Source organism: Trachemys scripta, chromosome 2 (assembly GCF_013100865.1).
Source record: "Trachemys scripta elegans isolate TJP31775 chromosome 2, CAS_Tse_1.0, whole genome shotgun sequence".
NCBI classification, from domain to species: Eukaryota; Metazoa; Chordata; order Testudines; family Emydidae; genus Trachemys; species Trachemys scripta.
Window position 1 is genome coordinate 164,952,051 of NC_048299.1, and position 19,104 is coordinate 164,971,154.

The window sequence follows — 19,104 nt, forward strand, 5'->3', positions numbered from 1 at the left end:
GGTGTGGAAGGTGGAGGTCACAGTGGCCTGTGGCTGGTAAGCCAAAGCTACTTGCACTTGTGTTATTTTTTTTTAATATACACCCCTCCAAAACTGATCCATGTCAGAACTTAGGAACAGAAATGTCAGAAGGATTTGTGTTGCTTGCACAGATGACTAAGCAATGACTGGAATGTGTGGTGTCCACCATACACGTGCTGCAAACTCATGAGTGGCAGATGTTGGTGTTTTGTTTGGGGAGGGTGGGAAAAATAAATCCTCTTTAAAAAAAAAAAAAAAGGAAAGAGAACAGTAAGCTATTGTGCTGGATATGGAAACTTTGGAGACACATTGTGTAAAACAATTTGGTATTGATGACAAGGCATTTTGTTCTATATATGATAAAATATAGAGACACCAGTCTTTCATGAATTATAGCATAACCCAACTCTGGCTTGCAGCCAGAGAAAATTGGAATCAGACTCTACTACTCAAACATTTCCTCTTCAGCTCTTGTTTATGATGTTTGGTGCCAGCAGCCATACATTTTTGTGCTGCTCTGTCTAGGCTTGTAATGAATAGGAAATATGAAATAACTAAACTGAAAGGATGTGGAGAGGGGGGAAAGAAGGAGGGGAACCCCCTTTGGAATAGTTCCTTCAGAAGAAAATAAGATAATGCCAGGAAGTTGGCATCTCAGTAGCACCACCAAGGGGTTGCTAGGCAATCACTGAAGATGAAGTGAATGGCTTATTAAGAAGAAACTGTTCTCTAGCTTTCTACTTGCTGATAGATCTTCACACTAGAAATACAAAGAGCAAATATTTTCCCATTTTACTGACTGGTAACTCTTGTAGATTCTCAGGATATCAGTATTTTTCTAACTACTTTGAGCCTGATCAAAATCCTATTGAATTCAATAAAAAAGTCTCCCATTGTGTTCAACTGGCTTTGGATCAGACCCCATCAGAGTTGGGATGGAGCATCTCTGAACCTGAGATTGAATGTTTAGAAGCAGATGGATACATCAATAACCAGACCTGCTCTGGCATATTGAATCATGTGGACTAATTTTTCCAAAATAATAGCCACAAAATTTCCATAGAAATGAACTGAGAATGTAACTTTGACAGGAGTTTGTGTGAGTTCAAGGGCTTGAATAAAATCATAACTCTAGCTTTCTAACCAGAAAATTACAAGTACTTTTGTACTGTAAAAAAAAAAAAAAAAAGGAGGAGGGAAAAACCCCTCTCCACTCCCAACTCCATATGAGTTTTTTTATATTTCTTCCAAAATTTGTATGTCACTTTTCTACTCACCTGCAAAATTATATATGCAACTTTAAAGCCAGTTTTGACCCCTCTGTAAAAGGTCCTTTGTGTCAGTGCAGAAACAAAGATGGGAGGAAATGCAGGGGTATCTTGGAGGTAAACTTCTAATACATAAAAGTCCTTGGAAAGAATGTAGCATCAGTAGACCACCAAATATAGACAAAAAATAAAAATCTTTTTAGAGGACTATTAAATATTGTGAATTTTCACAGTTAATTAACACTAAGTTATTTAGCATAGGTGTTTGTTATTCTGTGGAAAATCTCCCAATGTTCACTAGCCTTCAGGCCAACACTGTCACCTGTGTGGTGTGGTGGCAGAGTGTTAATATTCTAAGCTATAATATAAAACATATGGGAAATGGTGGCTTGCTCAAAACCTGCAGAAGGGTTTCTCTTTACATGATGTTCATATGGGTGAGTTTCTTTGTTTCAACATCCATAAAACACAACCACTGCCAAAGTTGAAACAGTTAATCTCTTATAGGCTGGTTAGAAACTTGTCTACTGAGCAAATGTATATGCTTTTTTCACTAGAGCACAGTATCACCTAGAGCTGATGAAAAGATGGCAAAAAGATTTGGTTTTGCCATTTTTCCCCATCAAATGCAACATTTTATTGAAAATGTTTATTGAAATTTCACAGTGCAGAAAATTTAAACATGTCGTATCATTAAACCCCAGTTTATGAAATCGGAGAAAAAAGGTGATCATGAGTCAAATTCTGCTCTTTACTTGCAGTCTGGAAGACAACAGTTATTGGGGTTATTGTGGATGAAAACAGGTGTAAATAAGAGTAAAAAATTTGTCTCTTTCTTTAAAGCCAGTTTTTTTTACCAATATTTAATGGGAAGGAGAAATCAAAAAAGCAGCAATGCTGAAAGAGACTTAGGACTGATGGCGCAATGTGTTAGGGTAGCAACAAAGGCCTGGTCTACACTACGGGGTTAGGTCTAATTTACGGGGTTAGGTCGATTTAAAAAAGATCACTGCAATTTTGGGCTGCATCTATTGGTGCATTACTTCTCAGGACAGGGAGACCCCTCTCTATATGGCTCTGGAACATTACATTCAGTTCTGAGCATCTCATTACCAGAAGGATATTGCCAAATGGTTGCAGGTTAGGTAAGAGTGGCCAAAATACCAGAGGTTGGCAAGGTGTTGATTGTAAGGATTGGTTTATGAGAACGGAATGAAGGAATTAAATGTGCATTGAATGGCTAAGCAAGACTCAGGTTGCAGGGTGAAACAGCCTACAAATACTGAAGAATGTAAACACCCAGGATGGAAATTCATTATATATCGTAATAAAGTGAGGCATAGCTAGGAGTAATAGGATTAAATTAAGAAAGAGCTTTGAGAGCTGCTGATGAAAAGTGCTATATAAGAGCTAGGTATTATTATTATTCTATTAATAGAGTGCATTGATGGGGAAACCTTTCTAATTTTTGGTGATAGAATTACAATAATAATCCATATAATAGTGCTATGAAGGAAAATAGTGTCCCTGCCCCCAGGAGCTTAAAATTTATATAAGTTCATCATATAGGCTTATTAGTGTGTTTGTGCGGCTAAACTTTTAAACATACATACTAAGCTGATTTTATTACAGTACTCAGTAAATGACTGTTTTGATGTATTTCTCATGACATTTCCCTGGGTAAATATTATGAGAGATTTAAATGTTTAGTACGTGTGGCTTAGTGTATAGGTTAGACTTTAGAATTACTATCAGTGTAGCTGACCCCTCTTTTTATCATTTCCCTGCTCCCGCAAAAGAACATCCATTTTATAGAAGAACCTCATGACTGACATGCTTTGACTGAGACGTCCACCACAGCCGTCCTGGCTGGATGGGTGATGACATATAATCTTTTGTGTGTAGAAGGAAAAAGCTCTAAAGTTAAAATTGTGAACCTCTGCACAGACATTTCAGCTGTGATGAATGGCTCTGCAAATCTGGCCATTTTGCAGATGGTGCAAACACCTCTGCTGGAATTTTGTAACTAACGGGCTTCTGCAGATGTGTAACTGTCAAGAGAATTTAGTTTATGTTTCTAGCAGAGATGAATGGAAGAACACTAGGGGCCTTAAACATAACTGTTCTTTACTGGAATCTCCATGATGCTCTTTGTTTCAGCATTCTTTTTAGTGATGCCTGGTGTATTATTCTTTCCATGAAATAGGGATCCCTAAACTCTCTCTGTTTCCATCCACTTGCCTGCTTTTAAATCATTGCATCTTTTAAATCAATGCAGAGGAGGTACTGTTAACCATAACATATGATTGCAATCTCTCAATAATATCTGCTGTGTAAAGAGGAGATCTTAATCCAAGTTTCAGGGTCATGCCTGGGTTCACTTCAGGTTTCAGTCAGGGTGACAAGCTGCTGTCATGAGGGGGTTAATATATCTTGGAACCTTTCTTAAAAACCTATGATAACCTGAAAGCAAGTAAAAGCTCCTGAATCACTTTTCAGTGCATTATCAACACTAAATGTACATTAATTCTTAAATGACTAAAATAGGTTTCAGAGGAAAGCTTTTAAAAATCCATTTGTGAGTGGTTATGAGAGAGAGCTCAGGCAATTAAAAATGGAGAACATTTTAAACACTACAGGCAGAAAACAAAGTAAGTTTAAAATACTTAGCACTTCATATGTATAAAACTCTCTGCGCATGCTAACTATTCCTCACCATCCCCATTTAACATATGTGGAAACTGAGGCAGGGAAAGGAAATGATTTACCCACATCACAAAATAAGGCTTAGATCTTGCAAGTTGATCTATGTGGACAGACCCCTTGCTGCCTCCAAAGTCCCTCTGACTTCACATTAGTAGTGTAGCTAAACTGGGAGTGGAACCCCAACCCTGGGTTAATTCCTCTAGCCAATATGCATCGCTGAACAGGGATTAGAACCTGGGGATTTCAGACTCCCAGTCATGTGATTCTTCCTCTACACCCCACACTGACTTTATGAAAAGTGAAAGCCCTCAGGAAAAGATTTGTGATAGTAATATAATGACTGGTTTTAAGGGAGCCGTTTACAGGTAGGCAATAAAAAGAATGGAACTAGCAATCATTGCTAGTGAACATCATTTTCTGAATTTTGTAGTCAGATCATTGTAAATGATAAGAGGCTTCACTGATGTTAAATTTAACTATGTTGGATAACACACAGTCTTAAACTAAAGCTCTGGTTATGGGGAAAAAGACTCTTTAAACTTTGGATTGCCTGTGTCTGATTGGGGTTGGGGTGATTGCCCAGTTTAAAGAAAAAGGCTTTCTATAATGTCTGCATGCCAGTGTCTCTCTCACTTTCTCTTGTGTATTATTTGTATATCTCATCTCTCTCTCTTGCTCTTTAATGCCGCCTTTGATAAGAGGTTTCTCAAGCAACTGCAGGTTTGAATCTGAAAAATTTACATTCAGCTATAATTTCAAGAGCCCAAAGTTAGATTCCCCTTAAAGGCCCCTATTCTCTTCAGAACAGAGATCGCATGGCATACTAGATGCACGTTTCTGACAAGCAGTAACACTACTGCTAAAGTGCCTTTACCCATAGTGGCTTCTCAGATATCTTGTAGCCTTTACACTGTCAAATTCCATTTAAGTGCAAATAGTTCTATCCCTCCTCCCCACAGGTTTACGTCACTGAGCAGAGTGCATTTAGGTTGCTCAGCAAATGTCTGTCTCTATATCCATTTCAGTTTAAAACAAGTAAAAAAAATGAACAGGAGTGTTTTCCTTTCTAAGTAATTCAGCTGTCTCATTACTTTGTGATAGTCAAATATATTTGGATGTTTTTCAAATAGCTTGAGCCTGATTTGCCAAAGCCGGGTTTTGTGTCTGAGAAGACTGGATGCGGAGCTTTCTGAGCAGATATTGGCCTTAAATAGCTGACCATCAGAGTATTTTCTTCCCCTAACTAAACCAGCATAATGACCACCTCCAGTAGGAGGAATTCTGCTACATCCAGGGTAAACTCCTTGGTCAAAATATTTGATCCGAGTGCTTTACAAAACCAGGGGCTTGCTAATGAAGTGGAAACCACCCAAATTCCTCTTGCTGCAAGCAAACATGTCAGCTCCTGTGAAAGTTTTAACACGTTGGATGTGAAGTTTGCCTCCCTTGGTCAGAAAATAGATAAGTTGTTGACTGTGCAGGACAATGTCCTTCAGACGCTAAACAGTGTTTCCCAGGAAATGTATTGCATTGAAAAAGACATTGAGATGTTAAAGACAAAAGCAGCCGAACCTGGACCCACCACAGAAACAAGTGAAAAGCTAAATAACTCTGAAATGAAGGGGCTGTGCATAGAAATGACCAATACCCTTTCTGACATGAACAAGAGTGCAGAGCAGCAAGCTAAAAGATTAGATGGAATGGAACAAATAGTGCTGGGGTTACAGGAGCTTATAGGGTTTGTGGCTGAGAAGTTTAAAACTTGTAAAATCACGGATTTAATTCTCAAAAACAAAGTTCCTCCTAAGCTTGTCAAGGTTGGCAGTTACTTAAAGAAATATAAGGTTGGAAACAATTCCAGAATGAAGACTTTCTCAGACAAAAGGGATACGGGCACGTCCAGCAACAGAAATGAAAAGGTGAGACCAGGTTTGCTTTTCATTTTGCTGAGGACCATTAAATTGTATGGTTGTATTTTGCTTTGCGCTCAGTATTTTAATTTATTTAACCTTAACACTACCAAACCTGTATGCTTTAATATTGAACTGTAATAGACCAAACTGAGCAACTTTTAATGAAAATGAGTCAGAAAATCTAGGCGATGGTAACTGCGGTCATTTTCTGTAATGCTCTATTTACAGCAGGGGTTCTCAAACTAGGGGTCAGGACCCCTCCAGGGGTCGCGAGGTTATTACATGGGAGGGCGCGAGCTGTCAGCCTCCACCCTAAACCCCACTTTGCATCCTGCATTTATAATGGTGTTAAATATATTAAAAAGTGTTTTTAATTTATAAGGGGGGGTCGCACTCAGAGGTTTGCTATGTGAAAGGGGTCACCAGTACAATCGTTTGAAAACTGCTGATTTACAGTTTCCTTGTGTTAGAAAACATAGTTAGGGGCCCAATTCTGTTCCCATTGAAGTCAATACAAACTTGATATTGACTTCAATGGGAGCAGGATCTGGCCATGGATTTTGCTATGATATTCTCTGGGTTTATAAGTGTTTGGGAAAAGCAGTTCAGTGAAGATCTCAGTGGCCTGATTCAAAGCTCATTGAAGTTGATGGAAAAACTCTCACTTGCTTCAGTGGGCTTGGGATAAGTCCCACACAAGTCACTTAATTACATGCATTTTGGTGCAGTACTTATACACTCCTGCTGACTTCCAGGGGAGTTTTACCTGAGTAAGGATTCCAGGTCTTGGCCCTAAGAAGGTTAGGTTCACTGTAAATGGAACTTTAGTTTGTATAAAATCCCCTGAAATAAAACTTTTTACTCCTCTTCACTGGAAATGGTTTTGCTAGGTTTTCCATGAGCCTGATGTAAAGCCCATTGGAATCTATGAAACAACTTCCATTAACAATAATGGGCCTTGGATCACTCCTGTAAGCTTGTTTCATTGTGCTTAGATCTGGTAACATTGATATTCGCCTCTTAAGTTTAGATGATTTATAAAATTGTTTTGACAAGTTATTTTCAATATTAACTACAATACAATGAATTAAAAGGGGTGTTCCTAAATCCTTTGCTGCTTTATTTTTCATTTTGTTTAAAGATGTAAACTTTTTAGGGTTTCATACATTAGAAGACCCATTCTTCAATATCACAAGCTTTTTAGCAAAGGAAAAAAAATGTGTGAAGTTATTAACAGGAAATGGTGCTACTTGTATTGAGAAGTACCCCATATTACTTCAGAATGTCCCCTGAGTGGCTAACCAGATGCCTGGCTATCTTTAAACAGCTCTACTTCCTAGTTAAATAAGTAGTGCTGGAACCAACGTATGTAACTTAGTAGAGGCTAATGGAGTCTGAATGGCAACAGAGGAACAGCTCATAAAGCTCTTTCTTCCAGTCAATTCGTCCAATTCTCCCCGGTGTCATTGTGCAAACTTGTTTTCAGAGAACATCCATAACTGGATGGAAAAACTACTACTGTATAAAATAATGAAACGACAAATGATATTTTTACAGGCAGGATCTTTTTGACAGTCAGATTGGACTGACCTCATTAAATAAAGAAATTCTAATAAAAAAGGTTTTCACCTTGGTACTGTCACCTTCATTAATGAGATGTACGCCGGTTGGGTGGTAAAAATGTTACATATTTATAGTATCCAAGTTTTATTTTTAACTTTTTTTTAATGTGTAAAACACCATGATACAAAGCTAGACACATGGGGCCTGACTGTCCTCATAGTAGTGTAAACCAAGAGTAAAACTGCATAGATGCCAGTGGAATTACACACTTGTGTAACATTGTTGTAAGTAAGAACAGAATCAGTTCCATGATGCTAATGAAGTGTGGTAAGACCCCTAGGGCCTGGTCAGAATCAGGGCCCCATGGTGCCAAATGCTGTAGAAATATAGAGAAAGAGAAAGGATGAGAGAGTAGTGGCCTTTAATGATGAATTCATGGAGGCACGCCAGGCATAAGGGAGAACCTGGAAGACGACCCAGAGATGGGTGTGAGAGAAGATGAGAAATGGGCAAGTGAGACTGGCATCCTTGGCAGATTGAGTGAAATGAGACGTAAAGAAACAAAGAGAGGAGGGAGGACATGTAGAGAGAGGAAGAGTTGCTAAAGGCCTTGAAGGGGTGGAAAAGAAGCTTGAACTGGATGCAATAAGATGGGGGAGCCAGTAAAGGGATCCAGTGAGCGGAGTGATGTGGTCAGAGTGAGGACTTGGAAGATGAGCCAACAGCCAGGGTTTCAGTGGAATGGATGGGGCACGGAGTGTGTTAGGGACAACAGAAAGGAGGAGGTTATGAGGGCCTGAATAAGAGCATTAGCTGTGTGAAGAGAGAGAGAGAGAGAAAAAGCTTGGTCTCTTAAAATGTTTTGGGGGAAGAGTGGAAATATTTGGACATTGTCTGGATGTGTGGGGCAAGAGAGAGAGAGGATAACCTCCCCGGCTAGAGGCCTGAGGAACAGGGTGGATGCGCAAGAAGCTTGGAAGGAAAGATAAGAGTTCTGTTTTGGCCATACTAAGTTGATGTTGCTGGTGAGATACTCAGAAGATGTCACAAGGACAGGCTGAAATTTGGAAATAGGTGGATGGATATTTTAGGAACATTGAAAATTCCCAATAAACTAAGTTCTGAAGCCTTTACTCAGACTTTTGTCACTCTCCCTCAGGCAGAGATCTCTGTTTTGCTTGCCCCACCATAACCAGAGGAAGGAGAGTTGGGGGAGGCAGAGGGGCAAGACCACCCCACCATCACTATTTCACTTCCAAGTATTTAAGAGAAGCCCCTGCTTGGAAGAGATTCTACTCCTGTTCCAGCAAAGCCTTCTCAATGAGCGTCACCCCCACTCTCAGCTGCACTGTTTACCCAATATCAGTCAGCAGCACTCCCCCTTGCCAGAAAGAGAAGGAGCAAAAAATCAAATAACTCTGTCCCATCAGGCTCTCCCAGTTCACCAAGCACCACCTCCTTCCCTCGCTCCCACACTTAATCTTCAGACTGACTCACTGACATTAATTGGCATCAATAGGGGTTTGTCTAGAATAAGGACTGAGTAAGCACTTCTGGATTTGCCCTGATGATGATATTACATTTAATATCTTGTTTGTTTTTTTATATATATATATATTGGCTTGTTGTTACCTTATTCTGTGTGTGTGCATGATTGATTATAAAAGGATCATCATGTGAAATTATCAAACAACCCAGTGAACAATAGTGGAACTTAATACACACATATTCATCCCAGACTTTTAATTTAGCTTTCTGCTACGTATAGTGGGACTTAGTAAAAGATCCTTCAGCTGGGTTTATACATTTCTTTTGCTGAGCCTGTTGCTTTAGGGCTGCCAATTATTGATTTGGGGGGCAAATAGAATCTCCTCTTCCCTAGGGAGGACAACAGTGTGTTTGCTGCAGAATGTATGCACAAGTTAGGTCTTAAAATGTTCTTGCAAAAACAAAGAGAAGATTTTCCAAACAAGAGGGGTGGTTGGATGGGGGATTAAATAACTCCTTACACTCACACGTGCCCACTGTTATGCCTTATAAAGATATCTGTGGAATAGCAGCAGAGATATTATATGCATTCCAAGTGAAATTCAGCCCTTGGCAGAGGGCTTGTGTACTGCAGAGACCCTGCAGTTTCCCCTAAGTGAAGGAAGTGTCAGAGCAGCCAGGTGAGTGGCAGTGATGAGGTGTCTCTTTAGCCTGGTCTTCATCAGCTCTGAACAGTCCAGATTAGGCAGGCTGCACTGGGAATTGGACCAAGAAAGGCAAATCTTACATGAACCAACAGGCCAGAAGCCACTCATTCTCAACAGGCTGAACATTGTTTTACTAGGGCGATATATCACTTTTTCATGGTCCTCAGACCTTTTTCCTCTTCCAAAATGGCTGCTAAATTTACCACCATGAACCGGAATAAACATTTACAAACCCCTGGGAACCCAAACCACCCTGGGGGCTGCAGTGACATCCAAGTATTGAGACAACCAGGTTCATTTTGAATCCAGACCTTTATAAACTTCTACGTGTGTGAGCCCAGTCTGATAGATGAAAGCAGAGAACACACTGCAAAGTGAACTGGGCAGGGAACCCAAGGTTCTAGTTACCATGAATTTGTTAGGAAACATATTGGCTTGTGAAAAAATGAATGTAGTGGTGAAATGCATTAATGGCTTGATAGTGGGGCTGCTGAGCTGTGCCACTGTGTTTGTCAATAGGGATAAGGCTGAAGCATATAAGAGGAGAAATAAGTCAGCAGAACTCAGACATAATTAGATACATATTGTAGGACTATTTCTAGTCTAGGTCTATAGTTTTAAATGAAATGGAAAGGGAAAGAATTTGGATGCTGCACTGATGGGGGCCATGTAGGAACCTAGAGAAACAGATAGATAGAGTGATAAAAATTATAGGAGAAAAATAATGAGCAAAGAAGTATCACCAATGCTATGGGTTATGCTTTATTTTTCACAACATATCTAGATAAAAACACTTCTCTTGTCATTCATCGTTTAATTTAAGTCATGCCCTGACTGGCTGAAATTACTTGTAGGAAAAATAGATATATATCTCTACTCTTTGAGCAGAGGGGAAGAATTATCTTGAACAGAACAAATGACTGTCTCGAAGATCCTTGGACAGGAAAATAGACAACTTAGTTATAGACACAAGCAAGTTATTCCTTTGCATGGAAGCAGACTAGGGGAATGAAAACTCCATAAGGGGAACTTCTTGGAGTTTCCTCAAAACTCTTCCTTCAGGGTTGGAGACGACCCCTTTTTTCTACCACAAAAGTAAGAGGATCCGGGCCACAAGCTTCAGATCTGGCTGTGTCTCCACACCAGCTTCAAGGCCCCCGGTGACATTGCTTGACTCCATGTCCCGAGGCCATCCTCAGAATCCCCCCTTAAAGTCTTCTCAGCATAGAAAATGGCTCTGTGGGAAATTTAATACAGACCCAGGCTGTATTAATTTTTCTGCTGAATCTCGGCAGGTTGGTAGGAGGACAATGTGTGGCTCCTAGCAGTTTCTCCATGCAACACACTGAGAATGAGTAAGCTGGTCTTAAAGTGAGAAGAGATAGATCATGAGCTCATTTCCCTAGGTTTTTGTGATGCATTGCTATGCAATAATTTACAGCACATTAAGAAAATGGACACCATTTTGGGGGTCCATTATGACTCTTCCTCAAGCCTAGAATGACCTTCTGAGATGAGAGGCAGCTGGGAACGGGTGATGAAAGGAGACAGGTTATGTCAGGAGAGTGGGCAGATGGAAAAGAGAGGGCTCCTGGAAGTGAGGAGATAGGGGCAGGATGGACTTGGGCTAGGCAGGTGTGGGAAATCCTCCTTTAGCAGGCCACCAGCTTTTAGAAATTAACCAGTTCTCAGGTGACAGCCCACCTGGGAGTGAGCTAGTTCTTTATGTGTAATGTATAATACATTTGAATGTTTCGTTCAATATTTCAGTCTTTCTTTGTATTGTCAATGCAATTTCAGTTAATTGCTGGGTCTCTACCATGCTGGCTTTCAATGACGAGAGTAGTTTCTTTGAGTTAAATTAATTTGGTGTCATTCTGGCACCATCCTTCGTCCTGCACAAACACACTACTGATGAGGAGCAAAGACTGGCTGTGCAGCAGCCCAGGTGGACCCTGGGGCCATTCCAAGCACATTCCATTCAGCGTTCTGTTGCCCCCATGGTGAGGTGCTGCAGGAAACAGTGTGTCTACATAGGGAAAATAAAGAATCCCTTTATCCCAGATCTTTAAAAAGAAACAAACAAACAAAAACCCTTTGCTTATAAAATAAAGTGTGTTATTAGGAAGCCAGCCTGTGTGTGGAAATCCAGTTAAAAGGGAATCATCAAAGATGTAGGGGATGGTTTTGAAGTCTGTAACCATTTGGAAAAGTCCCTACAGCAAGCTTTCTCCTAAAACAGCCCATGAAGAAGTCTGGACATACCTGCCATGCATGACAATGCATGCTTGACTCAGATGAATCAGTAAAGCTGAGAAATGTCTTCTAACATGGCCAGCTGCTTAATTGCTCTTGTAGCAAAAGATTGCCTGAAGTGGTCTGACAGATGAAACTCAATGTTATTTATACTACAGTAAGAAAATGGCCACTATTGCTTGGCCTTCAAGATGGATCTCTTCTCCTCCATCCTCTCTAACATAAGCTGTGATAAAGTTGCAGTCCACAGGGGAAAATAAGCCCTTTTGTAGAGAATTCTGGAGTACTGTACAGAGCAAATTCTTCATGATGTGATTTAGGTGCACATGCAGTTGGTGGGCCTGTGAAAATAGTGATATACCAAGGTGTTTGTAATAAAGGTCTGACATGCAGAAATGATGGTCATAGATTGATTTTATTTCCTAGTCCCAGTCACCTGACGTAGGCGAGGGTTACACATGGTTAATACTCTGGTCATAGCAAAGCTCAGTATCCACTGATTCCAGTGGCTGCTGTTTCTGTACTATTGCATGTACTCCAGAACCATTGGAAGTATGTTCATCAACTACTTTTAAAATCCACCTACAGATGACTGCTCTCTGAAATGATAGTGACTAGTGTTCATGGTGAATATAAAAATGTTTAAAAGCAGTTCATCATCATTATTATTATTACTACAAACAAGTTGTGTTGTGCTTCTTTTAATATATCAGAGTGCATGTTACAGACTACAGACTCAGATTGTTAGCCCGGATGCCTACATGGAATAAGAGGGCATAAAGAACCCCCTTACTACCATATGTAGGCTACTCACTTTGCTAGAGATCCTCCCTCGCAGAGGAGGGAAGGGAAGGGAGAAGAGCAGTTGCCATTGGATCGCTCCTCCCTCTCCCATACAGGTGGATGGGAAGTGGGCAGGCAGGAGCAGGAAGTGGACAGAGCCTTGGCTTCACTCATCACCCAATATAGCTGAGCCTGTGCATTGGCAGAGGTAAGCTGTGGAAGAAAAAGGCTGGTTCAGCTTTTTTCCAGCAAAGGGGAAGTCATGACTGAACTGTGACTCTCAACCCCACCCCTGGAGCAGTGTAGCTATCCACTGCCCTTTATGATAGGGTTACCATATTTTGTGCCTCCAAAAGGAGGACACTCCACAGGGCCCCGGCCCAGCCCTGCCTACGCCCCAACTCCACCCCTTCCCCAAAGTCTCCGCCCCCTCCCCTGCTTCCCGCGAACATTTGATTCGCGGGAAGCCTGAAGCAGGTAAGGGAGGTGTGGGGGGAGGAGGCGCGGCCCAGTCTGGGCCCCCCCGGCGGCTCCAGCCTGGGTCGGCTCGGGCCCTGGGGTGCCGGCCCCGGGCCCGGCCGAGCACTCCCGGCCCGCCCAGCACTGCCAGCCCCCGGGGTCCCTGGCTGAGCACCCCCGGCCCACCCAGCACTGCCGGTCCCCAGCCCAGGCCCCAGGCCCCCGGCCGAGCACCCCCGGCCCCACACCGCCAGACCCCGGCCCGGCCCCCGGCACCGCTCCACCGGCCCGGCCCCCGAGCCCCTGGCCCGGCCCGGCACCGCACCGCCGGCCCGGCCCCCGAGCACCCGCACCGCCGGCCCCGCATGTCCCGATTTTCCCGGACATGTCCGGCTTTTTGGGATTTCCCCCCGGACGGAGATTTGGAGCCCAAAAAGCCGGACACGTCCGGGAAAATCCGGACATATGGTAACCCTACTTTATGAGAGCTGTCTTGCAAAGTGCCAGTTCCACCCTGCATGTTTCTAAATTAGATTTTCACAGTAAAATAGTTTTTACATACAGTATTTTAGAGCCAACTGTTAGTTTTGCATGTTGAAAAATTTACTAAGAGTCCGTATTTTCCTTTAGGCTGTCTTTGATCCCCCATCCTGATTGCTACCCTCTTTCTTGAGTTACTGGGGCTATATTTAGGCATGTTTCCAGCTGTGGTTTTACTGTGATCGTATTAGAAGTGCACTGCATTGCTGAACTAATATCTTTAATAACAAGTGAGGAGCATCATTTTAGTCTTGATGGACTGCGATATATTTGTTTACTCATATATATTTGATGTTTCTGTCCTCTTGATTTTTTGTTCTTTAAGTTTGAGTACAGTGAAGTGCATTCAAAGATTTCCTGGTATGTGATGGGTGGCTTGATGCAAATTTCCTTGCAGCAATATCTGCCTAGTAAATTCTGTTTGTTATTGCCAAGTTATTTCAGGGCTGTTGGCCACATATGCATTCTCATGTATATCCAGTAAGGAATCATACTTTACATTCTTTGATGTGACTGAATAGATGTTCTGACTTGAAATTAGCATATACAGAATAATTATTTATTTTAGAGTGCTCTCAGGACTATAAAGAACGTAGAAGAGAGAAGATTTCCGCATTTAGGTGCCTACAGCCTCTGTAGACAAGCAATAAATAATTATTCAGTTACACTGAGTGCTATCAGAAATGGAAGCAGATTCACCATATGACAGTGGGTGTGTTTTGTTTCATGTATATAATAAGTATCAGAATTTCATTCACTGGTCATTTAACACTGCCTGTCTTTGCAGACAAAAAGTGCTTTGAGGAGGGAAATGGAAGTGGAGACAGTGGATTTCAGCTGTTCCAGGATAGGTAGAGAGTTATGGAGTCAAATACTTTCTCAGGAAAAGAAGGCATCACATATGTTCTAATTCCAAAAGTTAGTATATTGATGTCAAGGCTGTATCCCCACTTTGAACTTTAGGGTACAAATGTAGGGGCCTGCATGAAAACTTCTAAGCTTAACTACCAGCTTAGCTCTGGTTCGCTGCCACCATTTCCCAATAAGATTCCCTCCCTGGGATGCCTTGAGAAACCTTTCACCAATTCCCTGGTGAATACAGATCCAAACCCCTTGGATCTTAAAACAAGGAGAAATTAACCATTCCCCTCCTTCCTCCCACCAACTCCTGGTGAATCAAGATCCAAACCCCTTGGATCTTAAAACAAGGAAAAATCAATCAGGTTCTTAAAAAGAAGGCTTTTAATTAAAGAAAAAGGTAAAAATCATCTCTGTAAAATCAGTATGGAAATTAACCTTACAGGGTAATCAAAACTTAAAGAGCTCAGAGGACTCCCCTCTAGTCTTAGGGTATGTCTACACTACGAAATTAGTTCGAATTTATAGAAGCCGGTTTTATTGAAATCGGTTGTATACAGCCGATTGTGTATGTCCACACAATAAAATGCTCTAGGTGCTCTAGTCGGCAGACCGCGTCCACAGTACGAGGCTAGCGTCGACTTCCGGAGCATTGCACTATGGGTAGCTATCCCACAGCTATCCCACAGTTCCCGCAGTCTCTGCCGCCCCTTGGAATTCTGGGTTGAGATCCCAATGCCCGGATGATGCAAAACAGTGTCGCGGGCGGTTCTGGGTACATGTCGTCAGGCCCCTCCCTCCCCCGTCACAGCAACGGCAGACAATAGATTCGCGCCTTTTTATCTGGGTTACCTGGGTTACCTGTGCAGACAACATGGAGCCCGCTCAGCACAGCTGAGCTCACCGTCACCATATGTCCTCTGGGTGCCGGCAGACGTGGGACTGCATTGCTACACAGCAGCAGCTGCTAACTGCCTTTTGGCGGTAGACGGTGTAGCATGAGTGATAGCCGTGGGGCTGGCAGCCGTAGTGCTGCATTGCACCAGCCCCTTGCAGGCGATGGTATATTATGACTGGTACCCGTCGTCGTCGTACTGGTATGGCTGTCAATCATGGCCACCTGGGCAGACATGCTACTGTTTCGATGATGACGGTTACCAGTCATAATATACTATTTTCTGCCAATTGCCCAATATTGTCTGCTAAGCACCCAGAAGAGGCCGAGGGCGATGCTGGGTGCTGGCGGACGTGGGGCTGGCAGACGTGGGGCTGCATTGCTACACAGCAGCAGCCCCTTGCCTTTTGGCAGATGATGGCATATTATGATTGGTACCCGTCATCGTCATACTGGTATGGCTGTCACTCATGCTGCAGCGTCGGCTGCCACCTTAAGATGTAAAAAATAGATTTGTTCTGTGTTCATTTGCTTCCCCTTCCTCCGTGAAATCAACGGCCTGCTAAGCCCAGGGTTTCCAGTTTAATCTTTGGGGGGACCATTCTGTGTGACAGTTGTTTGTGTTTCTCCCTGTTCCTGTACCTGTACGCCATGTCGTCACTCGGCCCTCCCTCCCTCCCGCCCTCCTTCTCCTGGTCCATCAGATACTACTTTCGCGCCTTTTTTCTGACCAGGCGCCATAGCTAGCACTGGGATCATGGAGCCCGCTCAGATCACCGCGGCAATTATGAGCACTATGAACACCACGCGCATTGTCCTGGAGTACATGCAGAGCCAGAACATGCCAAGGCGAAACCCGGACCAGGCGAGGAGGCGATTGCAGCGCGGCGACGAGAGTGATGAGGAAATTGACATGGCCATAGACCTCTCACAAGGCACAGGCCCCAGCAATGTGGAAATCATGGTGTTACTGGGGCAGGTTGATACCGTGGAACGCCGATTCTGGGCCCGGGAAACAAGCACAGACTGGTGGGACCGCATCGTGCTGCAGGTATGGGACGATTCCCAGTGGCTGCGAAACTTTCGCATGCGTAAGGGCACTTTCATGGAACTTTGTGACTTGCTTTCCCCTGCCCTGAAACGCCAGGATACCAAGATGAGAGCAGCCCTCACAGTTGAGAAGCGAGTGGCAATAGCCCTGTGGAAGCTTGCAACGCCAGACAGCTACCGGTCAGTCGGGAATCAATTTGGAGTGGGCAAATCTACTGTGGGGGCTGCTGTGATCCAATTTGCCAGGGCAATGAAAGACCTGGTGATAGCAAGGGTAGTGACTCTGGGCAACGTGCAGTCAATAGTGGATGGTTTTGCTGAAATGGGATTCCCAAACTGTGGCGGGGCCATAGACGGAACCCATATCCCTATCTTGTCACCGGAGCACCAAGCCACCGACTACATAAACCGCAAGGGGTACTTTTCAATGCTGCTGCAAGCTCTGGTGGATCACAAGGGACGTTTCACCAACATCAACGTGGGATGGCCGGGAAAGGTACATGATGCTCGCGTCTTCAGGAACTCTGCTCTGTTTCGAAAGCTGGAGGAAGGGACTTTCTTCCCGGACCAGAAAGTGACCATTGGGGATGTTGAAATGCCTATCGTGATCCTTGGGGACCCAGCCTACCCCTTAATGCCATGGCTCATGAAGCCATACACAGGCAGCCTGGACAGGAGTCAGGACCTGTTCAACTACAGGCTGAGCAAGTGCCGAATGGTGGTGGAATGTGCATTTGGACGTTTAAAAGCGCGCTGGCGCAGCTTACTGACTCGCTCAGACCTCAGCGAAAAGAATATCCCCATTGTTATTGCTGCTTGCTGTGCGCTCCACAATATCTGTGAGAGTAAGGGGGAGACATTTATGGCGGGGTGGGAGGTTGAGGCAACTCGCCTGGCCGCTGATTACGCGGAGCCAGACACCAGGGCGGTTAGAGGAGCACAGCAGGGCGCGGTGCGCATCAGAGAAGCTTTGAAAACGAGTTTTGTGACTGGCCAGGCTACTGTGTGAAACTTCTGTTTGTTTCTCCTTGATGAACCCTCCAACCCCCCCCCCCGACCCGGTTCACTCTACTTCCCTGTAAACCAACCACCCCTGTGTGTTTCTCCATTGAGAGAGTCATAGCACACGGTTGGGGTAGTGGTGGCTGCACCCCCTAGGATCGCATGCAGCTCCGCGTAGTAGCGGCAAGTTTGCGGCTCTGCCCCGGACCTTCCGTTTGCTTCTCTGGCTTTGTGGTAGGCTTGCCTTAGCTCCTTAATTTTCACGCGGCACTGCTGTGTGTCCCTGTTATGGCCTCGGTCCTTCATGGCCTTGGAGATCTTTTCTAATACTTTTCCATTTCTTTTACTGCTACGGAGTTCAGCTATCACTGCTTCATCTCCCCATATGGCGAGCAGATCTCGTACCTCCCGTTCGGTCCATGCTGGAGCTCTTTTGCGATCCTGGGAGGACTCCATGACGGTTACCTGTGCTGATGAGCTCTGCGTGGTCACCTGTGCTCTCCACGCTGGGCAAACAGGAAATGAAATTCAAACCTTCGCGGGTCTTTTCCTGTCTACCTGGTCAGTGCATCTGAGTTGAGAGCGCTGTCCAGAGCGGTCACAATGAAGCACTGTGGGATAGCTCCCGGAGGCCAATAACATCGAATTCCGTCCACACTACCCCAATTCCGACCCGCAAAGGCCGGTTTTATCGCTAATCCCCTCGTCGGAGGTGGTGTAAAGAAACCGGTTTAAAGGGCCCTTTAAGTCGAAAGAAAGGGCCTCGTTGTGTGGACGTGTCCAGGCTTAATTCGGTTTAACGCTGCTAAAGTCGACCTAAACCCGTAGTGTAGACCAGGCCTTAGGTTCAAAGTACAGCAAACAAAGATAAACACTCTAGTAAAAGGTACATTTACAAGTTGAGAAAACAAAGGAAAACTAACACGCCTTGCCTGGCTATTTACTTACAAGTTTGAAATAGGAGAGACTTGTTTAAAAAAAATGTGGAGAACCTGAATTGATGTCTGGTCCCTCTCAGTCCGGAGAGCGAACGCCTCCCAAACAAAGAACACAAACAAAAGCCTTCCCCCTGCCAAGATTTGAAAGGATCTTGTCCCCTTATTGGTCCGTTAGGTCAGATGCCAGCCAGGTTACCTGAGCTTGTTAACCCTTTACAGGGAAAAGGATTTTGGAGTCTCTGGCCAGGAGGGATTTTATAGTACTGTACACAGGACAGCTATTACCCTTCCCTTTATAGTTATGACAATTGAGGATTCAGTCACATACAACAAGTTGTTACATATAGAATTATGTACATGTAGAGAGCCTATATACCGGTGCTTATGTAGCAAAATCCATGACATAACACTGGGTGATAAAGACTTGCTCAAGTACTCAATGTCATCACGTAGATCAAGTAACTCAATCATGTCTATTCATGGATAATGTTCAGCTCTTACATAAAAGCTGGATATCTAATCCTAATAAATCTATGTGAACTATCTTGGACATCCCTAATACAGACACTAATGACGTCTATCCGTTACTGTTATTAGGAAGTATCTCCAACAGTTGGAGATGGGACACTAGATGGGTAGAATTCTGAGTCACTACAG

The 19,104-nt window shown here is 43.5% G+C and overlaps 1 protein-coding gene across 4 annotated transcripts in view; it reads left to right on the top strand.

Moving 5' to 3' along the window:
* Positions 1-19,104, top strand: part of MYLK4 (myosin light chain kinase family member 4) — a 132,394-nt gene that overhangs the window by 86,884 nt on the left and 26,406 nt on the right. The window contains exon 1 of one of the 4 annotated variants that reach the window (XM_034762217.1): positions 5,056-5,914. The exons of the other annotated variants lie outside the window; for them this stretch is intronic. Within the exon in view, the coding sequence (XP_034618108.1) occupies positions 5,252-5,914 (663 nt within the window). The 5' untranslated portion in view covers positions 5,056-5,251. Of the gene's footprint in view, positions 1-5,055; positions 5,915-19,104 lie in introns of those variants that run through there. 4 annotated transcript variants of the gene reach the window in all.